This window comes from Arachis stenosperma, chromosome 6 (assembly GCF_014773155.1).
Source record: "Arachis stenosperma cultivar V10309 chromosome 6, arast.V10309.gnm1.PFL2, whole genome shotgun sequence".
NCBI classification, from domain to species: domain Eukaryota; kingdom Viridiplantae; phylum Streptophyta; class Magnoliopsida; order Fabales; family Fabaceae; genus Arachis; species Arachis stenosperma.
In genome coordinates this window covers 137,393,418-137,413,821 of record NC_080382.1, presented here as the reverse complement: position 1 = coordinate 137,413,821, position 20,404 = coordinate 137,393,418, and the positions used below count along the sequence as shown (strand labels likewise).

The 20,404-nt window shown below is 31.0% G+C and overlaps 2 protein-coding genes across 6 annotated transcripts; one reads left to right on the top strand and one right to left on the bottom strand.

The window, feature by feature from the left end:
• The first annotated feature begins 1,912 nt into the window (after nt 1-1,912).
• LOC130936481 (basic leucine zipper 9-like) lies at nt 1,913-7,972 on the top strand. 2 transcript variants are annotated; one of them, XM_057866554.1, is made up of 6 exons: nt 1,913-2,211; nt 5,061-5,226; nt 5,313-5,475; nt 5,549-5,624; nt 5,968-6,093; nt 7,364-7,972. In XM_057866554.1, exons 1-6 carry the CDS (start codon nt 1,957-1,959, stop codon nt 7,679-7,681), a joined length of 1,104 nt encoding a protein of 367 aa, XP_057722537.1. In that variant the 5' UTR covers nt 1,913-1,956; the 3' UTR covers nt 7,682-7,972. The 2 variants fall into 2 exon arrangements, with proteins under 2 accessions (XP_057722537.1, XP_057722536.1); XM_057866553.1 differs by having other exon boundaries at nt 5,061-5,238; nt 7,364-7,969.
• Nucleotides 7,973-9,325: 1,353 nt separating this feature from the next.
• On the bottom strand, nt 9,326-19,509 carry LOC130936817 (uncharacterized). Of its 4 annotated transcripts, XM_057866974.1 has the most exons (20): nt 19,273-19,432; nt 18,620-19,005; nt 17,563-17,645; nt 17,237-17,464; nt 16,783-16,869; nt 16,570-16,659; nt 16,359-16,485; nt 15,277-15,377; nt 14,504-14,672; nt 14,214-14,335; nt 13,915-14,043; nt 13,714-13,812; nt 13,569-13,626; nt 13,413-13,488; nt 13,198-13,327; nt 12,222-12,379; nt 11,297-11,369; nt 11,029-11,223; nt 10,505-10,598; nt 9,326-10,388 (listed from the first exon to the last, which is right to left on the bottom strand). In XM_057866974.1, the coding sequence occupies exons 2-20, from the start codon at nt 18,648-18,650 to the stop codon at nt 9,514-9,516; spliced, it is 2,925 nt and encodes a 974-aa protein (XP_057722957.1). In that variant the 5' UTR covers nt 18,651-19,005; nt 19,273-19,432; the 3' UTR covers nt 9,326-9,513. The 4 variants fall into 4 exon arrangements, with proteins under 4 accessions (XP_057722957.1, XP_057722958.1, XP_057722959.1 ...); XM_057866975.1 differs by lacking the exon at nt 18,620-19,005 and having other exon boundaries at nt 19,273-19,509; XM_057866976.1 differs by lacking the exon at nt 18,620-19,005 and having other exon boundaries at nt 17,563-17,650; nt 19,273-19,425.
• Nucleotides 19,510-20,404: the final 895 nt, after the last annotated feature.

Here is a 20,404-nt window from a genome sequence, read left to right as displayed (position 1 = left end):
TATCGTTTTAGCTAGCTATAGATTTTGACGTTCTTGAACCCACCCTATTCCACTTCTACCATAAATGACCATCAAAGTCCAAAGTCCGAAAAATTGCTGCCATAGAAAAGGAAGACGCATGTCTGTCGCCACTGCTGGTTAGCTAACTCCAAACGCAAAACGGATTCTGTAGAAGAACTCCGGTTTCCATGAAGGCGCATGATTCTCAGATGACGACGCAGTCAAAGCACAAAATACATGGCAGTTACAACAAGTCCATTATCTTTTATTTCAAATTAACCTCAACGTGTACGTAATAGAATGAAAAATTAAAATACAATTATATTTAAACAATTATTTGTATTATTTTTTTATTAATTTATTCAAAAAATAATTAAATTTTGAAGCTAATTGGTATAAAATATTACAGATATAAAACTAAAAAAAATTTTTATTTGTATAAAAATGAGCCTAATAAATAATTATTCTATTTAATATATAATTAAGAGTATTTCTTTCTTTGCCAACGAATTATAGTTCAAATGACATAATCTCTTTATATTCACCTAAGAATTGGTAAAAAAAAAAATACTTCTTTCCTTTATTAATTTTTTTAAACATTAATTATTTATTTTACATGCGATATAAAAATAAATGAATATAATATTTATTGAGTAGAAGCAATTACACAAAATATTTTGTTGTCATAGTATTTGAACGAAAGAAAAAAAAATGTTATTTTAAGAAAAAATAATAATATATTTTTAATAATATTCTTAATACAAAATAATAAATTTTAAATATTTTTTAAATAATATATATTAACTAAAATAATATAATTATTTCAAATAATATATTATAAATATAGTAAAATAACATATTTCAATAAAAAAAATTGTTAATAAAAACTTATATAAATATTCTTTTTACATGAATTTTTGTTTCGCACAAAATAAAATTATTATATATTTGTTTGCTTTTTACGTTGTATAAATATTTTTTTTAATTAAATTTATATAGTACTAAATCTTTTATGATTCTGTTCATGTTTAATGTTTTAATTTTATTTCACACAAAATAAAATTGTGTATATATATATATAATACAAAATTTTTTATCATTGTATTTGTATTTAATATTATAATTTTATTTCACATAAAACAAAATTTATTTAAATTTTAATATTATATATATATAACACAAATTTTTTTTATCATTATGTTTATATTTAATATTATATTTTATTTCACACAAAATAAAATTTATTTAAATTTTAATATTATATACATAATATATATTTAATATTATTTTTTTTAAGATTCTAATATATCTTTTTTTTGGATTTAGTACATGAATTTTTAACTTATTTTTTATGTATTATTTATTTTAATTCTAAAATCTAATAACTTTTTTTTTCTACAGACATATTGTTTTTGATATTTATATACTAATTTTTTATTTTGAACTTCATCCCAATATCTAAGACTTGCCAAAAAAATCTAAAATTTGTAAAAAAAATAATTAACCTGATTAACAGGTTATCTTTTTAAATTCAGACCATTCAAATAAAATGTAATAAATGAAGAGTTTAGATTTAACGAATTCACAAGATGTGCAGTACTCCATACTTAGTAAGGAGCGTTTAAGGATGAGCCAATTTTTTATCATATATTCTTAAAATAAAATAAAAATACATTATGCGATGAAATACCACACTTTTGCAATTTGCAAATGCTATTCAGCTGAAGGGCAATTCAGTGATTTCAACAGTCTAAAGCTTTCGCTAAGTTCATGTCATGTGCCATGCAATTTTATTTTCTTTTATTTATTTATAATTTTTAAAATTCTATCCCAGTGGCCACCATTGCCACGTATTAATTTTCTTATTTATACCCATCAAGCTGCTTCTCTTACTCCCTTTTCTTCCCCTTCTCTTCCCACCACCCCTTCTTAGCTTCTTTCCCTCTCTCCGGCTATATGGACCCCAAATCTTGTGGCGTTATGTCAGCACCGTCGTTATTAGCCGGCGACTACTGTGACTTCCGCCGTGCTCCCACGGAGCTCGATCTGGAAGTCGAAGAATTCATGAAGACTTGGATGGCGGACGCACCGAACGAGGAACACGCCGACGACAACGACTTGAAACCTTGTATGACGGATCCGTTCATCGGCAGCGGCGGCGGTGACGGTGGCGTTCCCTCCGCCTCCGCCTCCGCCGCTTTCCGAAACCCGGTTAGTGCTCTTTCACTCTCACACACTTCACACTTTAGGAACCGCTCTGGATCTTAGCTCTCTCACAATGGAAAGTACGTTGTATTTGGATCTCATTCTTATGCCACGTCATCAAACGGTTACAGTATTGATGATGTGGCAGTCCTTTGTTTTCTTGTGATTTTGGTTCATGCATCTAGGTTTTCATTTACCTAATCAACCACTCCATAAATCAGTGCATGCCATTTTGACTCTATTAATTCATTTTAACCTATTTGATTAAATTATTATTTAATAATTTTTAATTAATAACTTCGTATAGAAACATCTACATGTGACTTTTGATCGGTGAATATTGTATCATCTAAGTTGAAATATCAGTTGGTGAAAAAAAATGAACACAAGCTTCTCATGTGATACAAGTATACAACAAATAAAGGTAGAGTGGTAATTTCTGACTGCTTTGGACTTTCGACAAAGCTTCACGGCATGCTTCCTTTGAAAAGGTGTTAATACTTAGTACTAAATAGGAACCTTGCAAGTGAAGTAACAAGTTCTTATTGTAACTTATATATGAATGAGAAAAGTATAATGGAATTAATTAATTAATTAATTGGAATATGTTAATAAGAATCAGGTTTAGAAATATAATTTTGTTGATTAATGAATTTTCATTAGAGTACAGATGTTGAACTCAAGGTATAATTGCACGAAAAATAAAAGTGGACAAACTTGGTTAGAAGACAAATAAAAAAAAATATAAATTTTACTCAACTTTCTCTTAAACAAAGAGTAAATTATTCTCTATGATAAATTTAATAGCTATTAAATAAAATAAATTATATTATCAAGATGATTAATATTAATTCTTAATTTAACTTAAATTTTGACAACCAAATTAATTAATTATAGTAAAACTATATGAACTTTATACCTACAAAATTACAAAATTTTTATATCCACTCCATTAACAATTATGAAATTTACCCTTAGTGAATTAATACTTTATCTATTTTTTTGTTATTTTAAATTTATGATTCGGCCTTTTGATTTTTCTTTTCAATTGTTCTTTTTAGTTTTTTTAGTTTTTTTTGTATCATTAGATCTAATTAATATGTGTATGGTTTAAAAAAAAATAAAAAAAATAATAAAACAAGATCTCTTTTGTAACTCTTATCATGTACAAATAAAATTTACTATATTTAATTAGTTTAATTAGTTATCAAAACTTAAGTTAAATTAAGAGTTAATATTAACCATAATGATATAATTCATTTCATTTAATAATTATTAGAAACTTACTCTTTATTTTTAAAAAAATTAGATAAAATTCAAAAAAAAAGTTGAGTGGTGAAATAAAGGACAGGCCACCCCATCAGCAGAAAATTATCAAAGTTGATTTTTTTTAGTGGACAAAGTTATTGATTGTTACTCAGAAAATTGTTCTATTTTTTTTTTCAAAATCACGCCAAATTTATTATAATATTTTATTTTTTCTAATTATGGCTCTCATTTATTTTACTCTAAGTATATAGATTAAGAGTTGATGATATATAGAATTTTATGTAATGAAGTTCAATATATATTTTAATTTGTTCAACAATTAAACATAAACAAATTTTTCATTAAAAAATAAATATGAAAAAATTTTGAACTGATGGTTTCTTTTTTTCACACAAGAGTTGCAAAAATATACTAACTGTTTTTTTTTTTTTTTCAATTTCGTTCTCTTAAAGCCAATTCACCCCTGTAGTTTAACTTTATTAGTTTACATAGAAATTTTTGTGTTCCCTTATTAAGGTTTCATCATTTCATACTGATTAAAATATATTATTAAACAAAAATATTATCGAGATATTAAAAGGTAACTATCAAATTACTTATCATATTTATATATAAATATATATTTTATAAAAATAACTGATTTCGTAACTTATATATATATATAACACTGTTGATCTTTTAATTATCAAAAAATAGTGAAAGATATATTATTAAAGAATATCTGAAAATTAATAAAAAATGGTCCACCGGCCGGAATAGTTTTCATATCAACTAAAATTAATAAGCAGTACTTAATTATTTGTTTGTTTTAATTTTTAAAACAAATATATGTATAATAAAGTTGTTTTAAAGTTGTCAAATTCATGTTTTGATGAGAGAATTTTCATCAAGAATACGAACATAATCATTGTTACTTCCACCGTATCAAAGTGTTATACAGAATTCCTTGAAAATTTTCATCATCCATTTCATAGATCCAATCTAGAGGGAAAAAAGAAGGGGAAGAAATCCAACATAATTTTTTTATCAGATAACCAATTTCATTTTTTGTTATCATAATACGAGTAATATAATAATAGATGTAAACATAATCCTTTCACATGTTATTGATGGTTTTAACTTGAATTTCCACTCTCAAAAAAAAAAAAAAAATCCTAGCTGCTCTTTCTTATCAATTAAGTAAAAAAAAAAAAAGAAAAGCAGCAATTTTTAAATGAATTCTAAAGCTGGTAACAAACAGATAAAAGACATGGAATCTTCCACGTTAGCATAATTAAACTGATTTCTTTATTATTATAAGGTCCTAATTAATAATATTACTGCACATGCCCATAATCTAAGTGGCCCCTTATGTAGGCTTTTTGCTAGTGGCCTGATAACTTTTCATCTTTTATATATAGGTATTAATAATATGCACCTTTTGCATGTCATTAACCAAAATATCTGCGAGTAGTTAAAATATATAGGACTACAAAATTGTTGTGTATGTCCATGAATTCTAAGAGCTTTATTTCTTTCATCAGGTTATTACTTATTTAGGCACTTAACTTAATTAGTTGAATTTAAGAATACATATATATTTGCAGGATGTGGTGGTGACTACATTTTCGACCTGTACTAGTGGAGTGACAGATAATAATAATAACAATATTAATTATAATAATAGTACTCAACAGCAGCAGCAGCAGCTTGTGTGCTCTCAGAACCTCACTCGCAACCATTCAACTATTGATTCTCAATCATCCATTTGTGGTACAGCTACTGGTAATAATAATATTATTATTATAATACTCAAAGTCATGTATATTATATGGTTTTGATTAGTTAGTTATGGGCAGTTGGAAGCCCAGTGTCTGCTAATAAACCAAACGGCGGCAGAGGAAGTGAAGCCAAAGGAGGGACCACGTGCGGTTCCTCATCACATGAGGCGTCCGATGAGGATGATGAGGCAGGTCCATGTGAAGAAAGCACAAACCCTATTGATATGAAGCGCCTCAGAAGGTATCACACTACTTATTATTCTACTCAACCAAAGGAAAATATGAGGTGCAATTTTACATGCTTCTAATTTCAGGAAGGTTTCTAATCGCGAGTCTGCTAGGAGGTCTAGAAGAAGGAAGCAAGCTTATTTGACTGACCTTGAGTCTCAGGTAATTAAACATATAACTTGTTTATAGAAAAGGTAAAAACTCGTTGTTTTTGTTAAAATTGTTAATTGAAAATCGTTACACATATTAAATCATCTCATTATTTTTAACTGACAATTTTATATGAAAATAACTGCATATGAATTTCTACCCTTAAAAATAGAATACCTTATATTCATATATTAGTTGGTTGCTACTTGCTAGGGCATATATGACCCCCACAAATACTGTGTGATTTTAATTTCTAAGGATAGTTTACTTCATTATTTATTAATTATTAAGGTTGACTTTACCACTAAAAATAATTTTAGATTATGATAATTTTGAAATTTGTTTATGTGATCAGGTTGAACAGCTGAGGTTGGAAAATGCAACCCTGTACAAACAGCTTACAGATGCTAGCCAACACTTTCGTGATGCTGATACAAATAACCGAGTTCTTAAATCAGATGTCGAAGCTTTGAGAGCTAAGGTATATATCAGGTTCTTTTCTGTGTGTGGATCATGTTTGTCATAGTTTTGGGTTAATACTCAAATTAATTCTTGAAAAATGAATTTTTTTAAATTTGTTCTTAAAATTTTTTTTTAATTAAATTGATTTTTTAAAAATTATGAATTATTCATTTTTTTCAGTAATTTTATTAACAATTTTTATCAATAATTAATGATATAAAATATATACATAATATTTAATATGTTTAATTAGACAATAATTAAATATATTTATGAAAATTTATTAATTTAGTCTTTTTTTCTAATTACATAAATTATATTTTTAATATGATTTAACGACTAAATAGATAGATTTTCATAAACATATTTAGACATTATATAATTAATTATTGATAAAAATTATTAATAAAATTACGAAAAATAAATATTATTAATTCATAATTTTTAAAGGATCAATTTGATTAAAAAAAATTAAAAATAAATTTAAAAAATATTCTATTTTTAATAGACTAATTTACCTATTAATCCTAATCGTTTATTATGAGGTATAGAGTAAACGCAAAATGATGAATAATTCCTGTATCGTTAGGTTTTAGCGATACCATTATTAATGAACTTTAATTTCGACACGTTGAATGCATGCATATATAAGTGCAGCTCTTTTATTTGCAAATCATTCATTTAATTCAAAATAGAAATGTTAAGTACTTAGTTATTTATACACAAAGATGTTATTTCTATTTTAAAACTAATTATTAAAATTAGTTATTATATATTTTTATATAAATATATATAGTTTAATTTATTTTTAATGTATATATTTTAATATATATTTTTTATTAATAATCGATCTTAATATATATCTAATATAGTTAATTTATATATAGTCTAACAAACTAAGTGATGAAATTTGATTGTCTGGCCAATGAGTTATAGTTCAAATGGCATAATCTCTCCATACTCAATTAAGAAGTTACGGGTTCGAATCTACTATTTTGGTAAAGGAAAAAAAAAAAATTGATTGTTCTGGATCGACTCAACAAATAGCAACTAAGTTGGGTCGACTAGACATATCCTACGATTTTATCGGTTCAGATAAGTCCGGATTTATCTTGGTTAACCAAACAGCAAGATAAATGTCGCCAACTCGGTTCGATTAAGATGAATCCGGGCCAACCTCGGGCATCCCAAACCTATCTTGATCACAAATGATTTTGGGTAGAGAATAATGAACAAATAAAAGAAAGTATTTAACCACAAATAAAGAATTTTGTATGTATAAATTTTAGGTGAAATTAGCGGAGGACATGGTTGCTCGAAGCTCTTTCACTAATCTGAACAACCAGCTAATCCAGAATCAGCGGGGTCAGATGAACAGCAACAATAATTTGCGGCGCGTGGCACATGTTTCGCCAACCATTACTGTCCATGGAAATGACTCCTCATATGGAAGCTGCATCACTAGTGTTGATGGACAAAACTCAGCCCATCTTGGAGGACTTGCCAGAAACTTGGACATAACTAATAATAATAATAATAACAACTATAGTGATTATAATGCAGTCATAAGCGATGCTGTAAGCTCTGTCACTAACTTATGGCCATGATGAGTTTGTGCTTAATAAATGTTTCTAGACAAAAGTATAGATATACTAGAACCGTAGAACCAAGGGGATGGAAACAATATAAAAAGTTGTGTTTGTCCCTCGTTATTTCTAGCTTAAGACCAGAATATTTTACTTTTGTCTATATATATATGAGTTTAATTTTGATGCATATATATCTTTTTCTAATTAGTTTTGTGTTGAGATAATTAATTAGCAAATAGAACTTTAAGAGTTTCGACCAGATATACTCTCTTGTAGTAATGAAACTAGTTACATCCAAATTAATGTTTGCCTTTGTTCAATATAGTTCCTCTTATTTTAGTTTTCTTTGTTGTGGGGTATTTAATTCATCAGCAAAAGAACCTAAAGTGAATACTTTTAGAAAAAATTATATTTTACTTGTAGATGTGAAATGATAGAAAATTATAGTTGACCTTTTTACTCATGCATGATCATTTTGTTTATCTTTTCGGTTCTTTTAAGTATCTTTCTGGTTTCGATACTTGAAATTATGCTCTGATCCTATACATTGTGTTTAGAGAAGTGAGTATTAAGAGTAATTCTATTGATAATTTTAATCTTTTTCCCTTCGATACGAAATACTGAAAAATAAGAATTACTTGAAAGTTCTAAAATTCTCATATTTATTTAAGCAAGGTGAGTATGAATTAGAATCAATGTTGCAGAAATTGTATTTACTCTAAATTTTGGAATTCATCACAAAGTATTAGCTTAGATTTCTTTTTCAAAGAGGGTATTATGATCAGCTATAAACGAAAAAAATGGTTATGCTTTTGTTTTTCTTAAGAAAAAACTGCCATCTTATTTAGGAAAACTATATTGAAATAGTACAAATCACAAGTTGAAACCATGAAATTCAGTGTTATTTGAATAAAATTTATTGTAAAACTGAGATTTTGAAAAAATTATTTTGTATTAATTTTAAAAATTTACTGTCATTTGAATTAATATTAGTTAGAATCATTAATTTTTGGTCTATTAGTTTAAATAATTTACTTATATTTTACCAAATCTTTTAATTTATTTGTTGATTTATTTCTTTTATAATTTATATTTTTATTATTAACTTATGTTTTTTAATAATTATTTTTATCGTCTTTATATAAGTGATGGTGATTTTTTATTATTAATTTGTCCATACTCGATTGGAAGGTCTTCTAATAAGGATTAATAGACCTCTCTCTGTAATACCACATAACTACATAAGAATCAGTCAAACATAGAATAACTAGAAAATAGTGAATGTAATAGGAGAGGTTAGGATGAAGTAAAAGTTGTGTACATGGCTAATGAATTATTGGACCAACTTAATTTACAAACCATTAATCTCTATCATATTCGTAATATTCACTAGGATAAATGGAGAAAAACAATACGAGACTCTTGGTTGACATCCAAACTGACCATATATTTTTATTCCACGAATAATTATGTATTTATGTTTATAGTTTGCAGGCCAACAATACCTTTTTTCCCTCACAATTCTTACCAAAGTTGAAATAAAATCGAGAAGAATAAATCACTAAAAGTATTTTCTAAAAGATACCCTCAAGAAAAGTTTACAAGTATATTATTTGATTTTAATTTTGTATGTAACGTACACTTTTCATTTGAATATTCATGTAAGAAACAAAAATATAAATCCATTCACATGTGGTTATAAACTTTTAACAGTACAGCTCCCGGTATATATGTATATATATATATAACTATAAGTTCCTTGTTTATAAATTCTTAAGGCCCCAGGAAAATGAAATTGTATACATATGATTCCCGATGAAAAGGTGTTTTGAAAAAGAAATAAATGAGCCTCAATTAATAATAGGCCTACCCATATTTAATTGACCATCAGGTCCTCTCTGCTCAACTGAAAATCTAAGGAAATCATCAGGCACAGGAATATTCAACTCAGAACAAACAAGCTGAACAACTTTTCCAGTGACACCACCGAATGACATCTTGTTCAATGTCACAGCAATTGCAAATCTATTTGTAACATCACAAAACCCTGTGGAACCACCCATTCCAGAGTGACCAAACGCTATTGATGAACCATCCTTGGAACTAAACCTCTTAAATCCTAGGCCAAAACCACCACCTGGCAAAGTTAAATTCTCATAATCTCCTTTTCCCAAGAATTCGTCGATAATTTTCGGATTCCTGAAAAGCTGACCAGTAATATTGGTCCTTGGAGTACTATCCATTCTGCTACTACTTATACTACTGCTAATACTATCTCTGCTAATACCTTGGCTTTCATTGTCCTGGAAACTGTCATGGGTAGGGACTTTTTCATATGTAGGGGCGTTACTTGTAGTTAAAGCTACATCTCTCCTCCCCATACAACTGCGCTTTTTATGGGGCTTCTCAGAAGAGAATTTGGGGATGTGGGGGTGGCTTCCAAGTGGTGGCTTGGAAGCAGAAGAATGAGGCGGTGGTATCCTGCCACCATCAGCTAAGGCAGCATAGTAACGTGCAAGTGCCCGGGCAGTTAAATGTCCATTAGCAGCTGGTATGATGGCACGGCGAGCATTCAGTGTATTGAAAAGAGGAGGCAAGGTGGTTACAAGTTGAGCAATTTGCTGTGGCTGGAAGGTAGACGGAAGCTCAGGACGAGAAGTGATAGCAGAGATCTTGCTTAAATCATCAGTATCTACAGTCAGAGCGGCAAGACGTGATTCCACCCCTGAAAATAGCAGCAATGAAGCATGGTTACTTATTACATTTTTTAAGAAATCAAAATTGAACTGATGCAAAATTCAATTTCATCCCTCAGAAAGTAATTTATTCATCAAAACTTGCCTGGGGGAATCCCTACATATAGCTCTCCTTCAATATGGAGGGGGCGAACTATTGCTTCTTCAAGGATCTCCTGAAATTTCTTGCCAGATGCATGCTGTTTTATCCAAGTGAATCATCAGAACATGATAGAAATCCTAATAGTAAAGGGTTTCCACTTGCAATTGGTTTAGCCAGTTTCGGAGGAATAATAACATAAAAATGACTGCAACAATGCCACACAATCCTATTTCATCTAAAACACACGCTGCACGTTGTCATCAAATGTTAAAGAGATATTCTATTAGCACTCCACCTAGTTTCAAGATTCAAACTTTGTTAGGCCTACTGAACCATTATTTTTATATATGGTTTTCAAAGTATCATCATTATGGATAATATTCCATCTCATTTTTTTATCAACAAAACAGTAATCCTTTTTTACCCTCAGTTATTCAGAAAGTTCAATGAAGTTGAAATTAATTAGAGGATGCATTAGAACCAAAACAAAAAGAGGAAAATTCATCTGAAAAGGCAAGCACTCATACCTCAATGATTCCACCACACAACCACCCAAATGACAAATAGTGATAGAACTGCTGCTTGCCTGGTTCTGTCTCAGGCACTGACCTAGAAATCTGATTTAAACATTCATCCCAATCAATCATTAGTAGAGGGTTTTCCCGCGTGATGTCTGCCATAGCATTGTGCAAACCAGAGATATGGTTAAGCACATGATGAACCTGAAACAGAAGATTTAAACTATTAAAATACTAGCTTCAGAGCATCATTCAAGAGAAAATATCGGTATTTGACCTTAATCGCATCTTTCCCGTTTGATCCAAATGCAGGCCAAACATTCGCAACATTCTCTTGAAGGTTCAGTTTTCTGCAAAATAATAAGCATATACTTATTTAAGGTTTAGAAAGCTCTAGACACATACACCCACACCCACCCACACACACATATATAAATTCCTCGTCTGGCATTTGAACATATATCACGTGGCATGTAGAGAAATGAATACCAACTCTTGTAACTCAGCATATAAAGAAGTTATATATATTCCTCTTTTCTGGCATTTGAACATATATCACGCATGTAGCAAAATGAAATACCAACTCTTGTAACTCAGCATATAAAAAAGTAAGTTAAATGATGTGGGGATACTTGTGATATGTTAAACCACATAAATAATGTTGCAACAGATTATGAAGTCTAAATGAATGTATTAAGTAAAAGTTTTTCCTCTCATCTTCATAAAGTAAGGATGTGTTTCTTGGTTCCAAATATGCATAAAAGGTCCTTGATAGGCATGACAAGACATTCCCATTCCAAAAAACCAGCTTACCATACATATGCTCCAAACTACATAGACAACACTAACACGAAGAGTAAACACGAGAACTCATCATATGATAGGCAACACATTGTAGGGTGATCAAGTATATTGTTCCATACCAGAAAGCAAATGAAAGTTAATATGGATGACAGTATAGAATCGAAAAGGTTGGAAGACCATTTCATGGAAAATCCAAGACAGGACTGTACATAAGGAAAATCTATGTTGGGATTAACAATTCAAACAGTGTTCATTTACTAGTCAAAAGCATGTAACTCAGTGCAGTCTAGCTGCTTATCCTCAATATATACCGTGTTATGGGTGAACCCTAATTACCCAAGATACAAGCATGGGAATGCAAACTCTATGGTCATAGCATATAGCATACTTAAACATACCCATTGTCAACCAGCCAATGTACCATTCCTGCTGTTATACCCTTTGTAACAGAGAACACTGGAAAAAGGGTATCAGGCTTAACTGGCCGAGGGTCATATTTGCCAAGCACTCCAGCAGCAGTGTCAATAATGACTTCTCCATCTTTGTAAGCACAGACCTGTAAATACAGTAAAGAATTTCTTGAGTTCTTTGACTCTCAACATCCAAAGCAACAACAGCGACAATGATATAGACATAAATAAATGAGTAAAAATAACATCTCTTAGGTGAACAGAAATAAATGGGAAGATGGCACAATTAGCTCAACAATAATATGTACTATATCAGTAGTGGATGTCTGTGTAAAGAATATTCAACTAAATCCACACACATTGATCTCAATGTATAAATGCTGAAATAGTCTTATTCATCAGTTCGTACTATACATACAGCGAACATTTTATTTTATAAATCAAGAATTTCTAAAACAAAGTTGTTCCAAATGAAAAGAAGGCTGAAGATACATCAACTTAGAGACTTGTCCCTTACATCAACCGATATAGAAAAATCAAAGTATGCAAACATGGTTTGGTGAGAGTCAATTGGACTTAAGTGTGCATAATGCCATGGCTTATTCTATCATGGGATAAGAGTCAACTTTATTTAGTAAAACAGATCAAACTTTTGATTATAGAGTCTTTCATACCAATAACATGTCAAGATTACCCAAGGTTGAAGATATCTACACTATCTATCAATTCATGAAAGAAACTTTCCATATTTTTACTTCTATCCTCAGTCTTACTAGGTAACCAAACTGGGCAAGGATCCAACATTTTGTTCTAAAAAGTACTTACTAATTATTTGATACATGATTCATGACTCTAGCAAAGAACAACTTTCAGCCATAAAGAAAGGAAACAGAAACATGTCAGACCGGACAAATGCAATCTCAATCTTTAGCAAACAACGGTATTAAAAAATAGCAACATATACCTGGATTCCGAGTATTTTATCATTATTTGCCAGCTCAATTAAAAGTTTCCTTAGCTTGGCTTCTACATCAGAGTGCACTGGTGAATCAAAAATCCATCTGTCATTTACTGATGGTCCTCTATTGATGTACCTGTTAAGGGCACCTCAGTTCAGCTACAAATCATACTAGCAAACCGGAGAATATTAATCATTTAAGAATTTTTTACAAGACTCACCCACTCAGTACTGATTCTGCAAATGGCCTCATGATGTCCATATATACTATTTTTACATTCATGGTGGAAGAAAGCCCTGCATCCATGTTAGGTAAGTAAAATAGGTTGCGGAGAACAAATTAGCATTACAGTGACCTAACAATGAGACAAACAGACCTCTTAGAAGATTTAGAACCCTTCCAAATATTACAATATCACCGGGAAATGCATCAACCTGAAAACATTATACACACATACACTCACACACTTAAGTACAATTTTCAAAACAGAAGGGGAAATGAAAGGTTATAGCTGAACTCACAGGATTAAAGCGTTTCATTTCGTTTTGATCAAGTTTCATTTTCTCCTGTATAACTTTCATGTTTTTGGCTCTTTGATCATTAAGAGACTTGACGGTTTTCTTAATAACAGAGAAATACACCAGAATTAGATAGAAGTTAGACAACCAAACACCAGAGAGTTCAATTTAAATTACATTTTCAAGAGCTCAAGGGACACTTACATAGGATTCATTTGCAGGTGTCGTTGAACGGAAAAATATAGTTGTTACCTCCATTGCCTGCTCAGGTATGTCAAGACGCAACTTAAGCCCCATTTCGGCAAAGGCAGACAGAAGAGCCACATGGTCCCCCTGACAAAAATATAATTTAGAAAGATTGACTTGAGCCACCATTTATGGTGAGAATTATTTATGTGTCTCTACTCAACAGTATAAACTTTTGAGAGATGGTCCATGGCATTAATGTACTTAAATAACTTCGCAAATATCCATATAACCATGAAAAAACACAAAAAGCCTACCTCAACAGCTGCCAGAAACATCTTTGCAAGTGCTTGCTTAATCGTGTTTGATAGTTTTTTTGTAAGCCCAAAGTCAAGTAAAATGGGACGATGTGGAGCTTCCTTGCTCACTAGAAAATTTCCTATAAAGGTTCAAGAGAACCAAAATATTGCACGATAACATGGAATAATCAGTACAAGAAGTTCATTTAGCCTTTACTAGAGTTATAAGCCATATGAAAAAAAATTAAAAAGTATTTTAAATGTGTTCATCACAGAAACATGCACATACATAGCAGGAAAATATATACCTGGATGAGGATCACCGTTGAAAAACCCATCAACATATATTTGGTGAGCATAGGCACGAGTAATCTCCTCAACAATCTTTTGTTTATCTACTCCAAAATACTCTAATGCCTGTAGATCGTTCAATCGAATGCCGTCCATGTACTCTAAAACAAGCACTTTCTCTGTAGACTATCATTGGCAGCAGCAAGTTCATATAAATAGGGTAAATTACACAAGAAAATAAAATGATAGAAGATTATAAAGGGAACACATTTCAGTTTGAACACCCAGAAATAAAAATAGCACCAATTGAAATCATTACTATTAGAAGATGCATGAATATGATGAAAACACTTGCTGGAAATTTGCACCAGAAGCAATTTAAAAGGGAAGCCTGGTGCATAAGCATCTCAAATTAAGGTGGATCCAGGGAAGGACTGCAACTGTAATGTACGCAACCTAATTTGATAAATGCATCAATGGCTTATTCCACGCCTTGAAACCTTGACCTTGAGGTCACACAGAGACAACTCAACCGTTGCTCCAAGGCTCTCATGGAGACAGAAAAAAAGGTTTAGTTACTTCCATGGGGGACTTCATATGAAATATCCAAAATCTGTAAATCTGTATTTCCAGGTCTGAAGCTCAATTGTTAATGGCAATATGTAACCATGTTAATGCATTCAAGCTTTAAGAAGATATCATATGAAAAGAATTACTTGTTTAGTTACTTTTTAACCATTTGCATCACCCCCATTACATATAGATACTTCAATTTATAAAGGAAAGATACCTGAATTACATCAGGGATCAAAACATCCACCCGGTTGGCACTCCTATTTCCATCATATTGGTTTCTGCAACCAAGATTTTTAGCCACTGTTCTGGTGTTTTCTGCAACAACACAAATGTCAGCTGGAAATGAACCAAAGGAAATAGTGTAGAGTGTTATCATAACATAAAAACCAAAAACAAACAAGGGAAGAAATTTTAATGGAGGCTGCAATTATGGCTGGTTTATATATTTGAATATGCTACTCGTTTTTCAAAGTATTCATCAAATGGTTGCAGGGATATGTATACATAAAACTAATGTAATTATGGTCCAATTAGTACAAGTAATAAATAGAAAATGTTAAACTACCCTCTTAAGACTCCTCCTCAACTTTGATTATACATGTTGATCTAGAAATTGTGAAAATACAGTCCATTCTGTTGGCATCAGTAAGTGTATTGGTAATGATAGCAGCAACATTACAATATGGTGACTAGTGATAGTGTAGCCTTTAAATCTGTACTCAAGCACATGTAAATTAGCTTCTGGCATTTCATCCTCTCATGAAATACTGGATTTCAGGCATTGATTGCCTCACTCGATTGTTAAGTATGTGGAAATTCCCACCGTTGCCCAACAGCAACTAGAGAAAATTCTCACTATTCCAATGTTTAACTTGATCTTGCTGCCACATCTTTCCTCTTGTTCCAAAAATCAAGTTTCCACTTCCACCACAGGAAACACAATGACTAAAGGGTTGGCACTTGGTTCTCATCGTACGAGAAATCATGCCCAATCTATAGCACAATGATCCTTTGTCATATAATGTTGATTATCTCTCTATAAGTTCCTTGTCCACTATCCTGCATTGCTGGAAAAGTGACTCAGCATAGCAGCAGGACAGTCATTATCCTGGAGAGCTTGATTTGAATATTGGATGACCACAATGACACGTCATTGAAATGATGCTTAACAGAAATTACTCAGCAAGCAATTCACGCACCAAGAACAAAACCTTGTCCAATAAGAATGCAGTAAAGTAATTTTCAAGCACAAATTTATATCCAGCAAGTCAAAGTTTAGAAAAGTTCTTAACATACCAGCTTCATGATTAAAGTCAAGTTCTTTAGGTGCTTCTTTGCACCATTCATCAATCATAGGATTAAAGTTGTACTGTGGCTCAGCCCATGCTATCCAGTCGACAATTGACTTCGCATTTTTCAAATCCTGAAAAGAAATGGCAGGTCCAGAAATCATTTGAAAGCCTCTATGTGACATTTTACATCTATACGCTAAAGCATAAAAGGAAACCTCCAATATGACTCTCTTTACTCCATCATGTTGAACTTTAACAACCACTTCCTGACCACTGAGCAGGGTTGCACGGTGGACTTGCGCTATCTGCATAAAATGAATGACTTAGATTAGACAAGACTATCACACTCACAGAGAATTGTTCATCAACAATCATTATATATTAGATTATATAATAATCCTTTACTAACAAAATCTCATTCGGCTTACCGATGCTGTTGCCAATGGTTCATTGACAAAATTAGCAAATAGCTCATCCATTGATTTCCCCAACTCTTTCTGTATTGTGCCATAGACCTTACAAATATAATTATAAACTATGAGAAGTCTATAGAGATAACGACTCAAGGGGGAAAAAAAAAGATTAAGTACCATTTTAGATTAGAAGATGACAACTCTTAATCTCTCGTTCATGGATTGTGAGGTCCAGGCTGACAGTTAATTTTCATGGGGGGAAATGTGAATTTCATTGTTTAAGAGTCCTAAAAAGTGAACTTGTATAGCAAGAGAATTGATAAATGAATATTGTTTTGAACACCTTAATGGATGGAAATGGTTTCCAACACCCCAAAGTATAAGGGAAGTTTTTTTTTCTCCTAAAGCTTCGTTTTAATGATTAGTTCATAACAAAATAACTTTTTGAAAAGATAAATCTTATAGAAACCTCTTCCAATGGGCGAGGAGGAAGAGAGTCCTGTAACTGCTTCAAAAGGCGTATATAAGCTGCAGGAAGAACATCTGCTCGTGTTGACATATATTGGCCAAGTTTCACCCACAAGCCTTCCATCTCTATTATCAAACTTAAAACTCGCTTAGCATTACGCTCATGAGCCTTCTCCCACAAAACAGATTGTTTAGATTTGCTTGTCCATTTCTCTCGCTGTTGTACGGACTGCATAGACGAAAAAGAACAATTAATTAAGTTACATATACTTATTTATTTATATTTATATATATAAAATACAGTCTGAGTAATGAAAGAAAGTTCACCTTATAATCTAGGTATATTACTAAGGCCATTGTAAATACTCTAACACGTCTCTTGTATATGCTTCCCCACCCCATTCTCGCAGCTGGGCTTGAACATGAACTCAAAAGTTAATTTTAAGTCCAAAAACACAAAATACTGGTGGAAAAATATCATAAAATAAGCACTTCCAAAATCAGGAATTTAGAGAGTAAGATAATAACACAAATTAGAAAAGCAATGCGAAATCCCGAACGAAGAATGAGTGGAAAAAGAGTTACAGTTTAATTTATGGCATTATTACAAGCCTATGGTTATACAGGTATATGTTTTAGACATAGGAAGGGGGGAAGTGGGGAACAGGCCCTAATTAATTTCAGGACAGCATTGTACTGTACAGTCAGAGTAATTAGGCAATGATTAGAAGTAAGGAAGGAATCAATAGGCACAAATAGATGGAGGGGAAGCTAGTTAGACAGTTAAGAGCTGTCGAGGGAGAGCTGGAGGGCTCTCAAAATAAAACTCCCTATTCTGAAACATTGACACGGTATGGCATATGAAGTACTACAAGTTGATTATTGAGGAAAGAATTCAAGAAAAGTACAAGAGGAGCATGTAAAGTTGTGCAACACTGGTTACCAGTAATCATACCGAAAAAGAACATTGCTGAATTTAGATTATCTCAGTATAAACATATACACATAACTCTAGCAGAAAAGTCCACATGTAACAGTAAATCCCAAAATATTGAATTCCCACCAAACAGCCTACAATATGGCAATACAAATTTAACATAATTAAAATCTCAAGAGACAAGATCCCAGCAATCACGTGCATTCGAAGCATATGCTGAATGATCTTATTTTTGCAACACCAAAGCAGGATGAACCAACACCAACAAAACATAAGCATAATATGTTATCAAGTTGGAGGTTGATGAGATTAATTTACACTGTTTTTCTTTAAAAGGATTGGAAAGAAAATGAAACATCAAAAAGGGAAAATGGTCATAGTAAAAAAAGGTAAACACAGCTACTGCGATAAGTAAAACATATATAATGCCACAAGTGACAACTTAACAGAACAGTGAAGCAGAGCAGTGCAAACTCATTCTCGCAGTTCCACATTCTCTGAACAATGAAGTCCATGAAACCCCATAAAAAGGCCATATTAATTGTAGGTAGTAACATAACTTCTTAAACGGTAGCTAACTAAACTTCGCCGAATCATAATCCACATGTAGCAACAGCAGGAGCAATATAAATCGCAAACAGTAATCACAGTTGATTTTTCCAGCTACTGCCCTTAGTATAAAAATGTACAAATTTCCATTAAACACTCAACACCTCTATTGAACAATTAACTCCAAGGCTGTTCTTGTTACAAGACGATCATTTCCCAAACCCAAAATCTCAGCTTCCATCATAAAATTTTATAACCACCTTCGGCAACAAGCAATTTATAACCTCGCACCACAAATTACAGAAACATCTTGTGAAAGTGAAAATAAAATGATGATACCAAATATGCATTAATCTCTGAAATACAACGTAACACCGACACTTTACGCGTGAATTATGTAAAACTATAATGAGTAACGCAGCCGTTCGAATTGAATATCATAATTCCCATCAAATTGAGTATGAAAACAAAAACTCCAATTCAAAGAGGGAAAAAAAAGAGTCCATAGGACGAAATCATTAGCAGCTACCATGAATCGAAGAAAATCTCACCAGTGAACACGGAAACGCGAAGAAACAGTGTAAGGAGAGAGACTTGACAGATTATGGCTGGGGAAGGGAAGAAACCAGAGAAGAGGGACCTGAAGCTGAGAAAAGGTAACTGCTTGAACGAGAAGTGGTACGAAAAGGAAAAAGCAACAGAAATTCACTTTTTAATTTTGATATTAGATTTATAGTAGTATTTTTTAATAATGTGTAAAATACTATGTTTTTTTTTTTCAGAGGAAGATTACAAATTTGATTATGTGATTTGTGAAGGGTTCTTTTTTTATTTTTAAAACATAAAAGTTGACTCTTCGATTTGAAAACTTTAATCTTTTAAAATTTTTAAAATACAAAATTGATCTCTCAATTTTTGAACTTTTATTTTTAAAATTTTTAAAATATAAAAATATCTTTCGATTTATGAATTTTTACAAAATCGACCTTTTAATTTGTGAACTTTCGAAATTTAAATTCGACTCTTCTTAAATCAGATTATTAGTTTTTTTTCCTTCCCAATTTAGTGGCTCCGATTTATATTTTGGAATTAAAAAAAATTGACTCCACATTAATTAGAAACATACAAATTCATAACTACAAACAATACCTTCAAAAAATCCATATCTAAAAACAATGAGCTATAAAAATTACATATTAATTAAATACATAAATTTATATTTTACTAAATAAAATAAGAGAGAAATATATATATATATATATATATATATATATATATATTATTTTGTATATGTCTCTCCTGTAATTTTAATAATAAATGTAATCGATAATAAATAACTAATAAATATTTTTTGCTTTTTGCTTTATTTATTTTATTTTTTATTTGTTTCTTATTGGATTGAATTATATTTAATTTTCTTTTTATTGGTAATATCAATTCAAATATATATTAAGCTCACCTCACCTAATGAGAGAAAGTTTTATTGTTGTTATATATATAATCATGACATACTTTTAATAATATTAATGACTTTAAAAAGTTGACATCAATAATATATTTTGAAAGGCTACGTAAAATTAAGTCTTAGGGTGATGTGACCAACATTAAATTAAATTAAGAATACAAAGAATTAGGCTACTAGGGGTGGAGAAGGTGAGACTTTTATTTGAAGTGGGATATAGC

What these genes read in the sequence shown, in the direction of transcription:
- LOC130936481 (XM_057866553.1), top strand. Translation starts at nt 1,957, where the DNA reads ATGGACCCCAAATCTTGTGGCGTTATGTCAGCACCGTCGTTATTAGCC. An exon ending in CCGCCGCTTTCCGAAACCCG is followed by an intron (nt 2,212 to 5,060) that starts GTTAGTGCTCTT and finishes ATATATTTGCAG; the next exon opens with GATGTGGTGGTGACTACATT. An exon ending in TGACTGACCTTGAGTCTCAG is followed by an intron (nt 5,625 to 5,967) that starts GTAATTAAACAT and finishes TTATGTGATCAG; the next exon opens with GTTGAACAGCTGAGGTTGGA.
- LOC130936817 (XM_057866974.1), bottom strand. Translation starts at nt 18,650, where the DNA reads ATGAGTTTGCACTGCTCTGCTTCACTGTTCT. An exon ending in CTGCTCTGCTTCACTGTTCT is followed by an intron (nt 17,646 to 18,619) that starts GTTAAGTTGTCA and finishes GTTCAAGCCCAG; the next exon opens with CTGCGAGAATGGGGTGGGGA. An exon ending in CATTGGCTGGTTGACAATGG is followed by an intron (nt 11,370 to 12,221) that starts GTATGTTTAAGT and finishes ATTATTTTGCAG; the next exon opens with AAAACTGAACCTTCAAGAGA.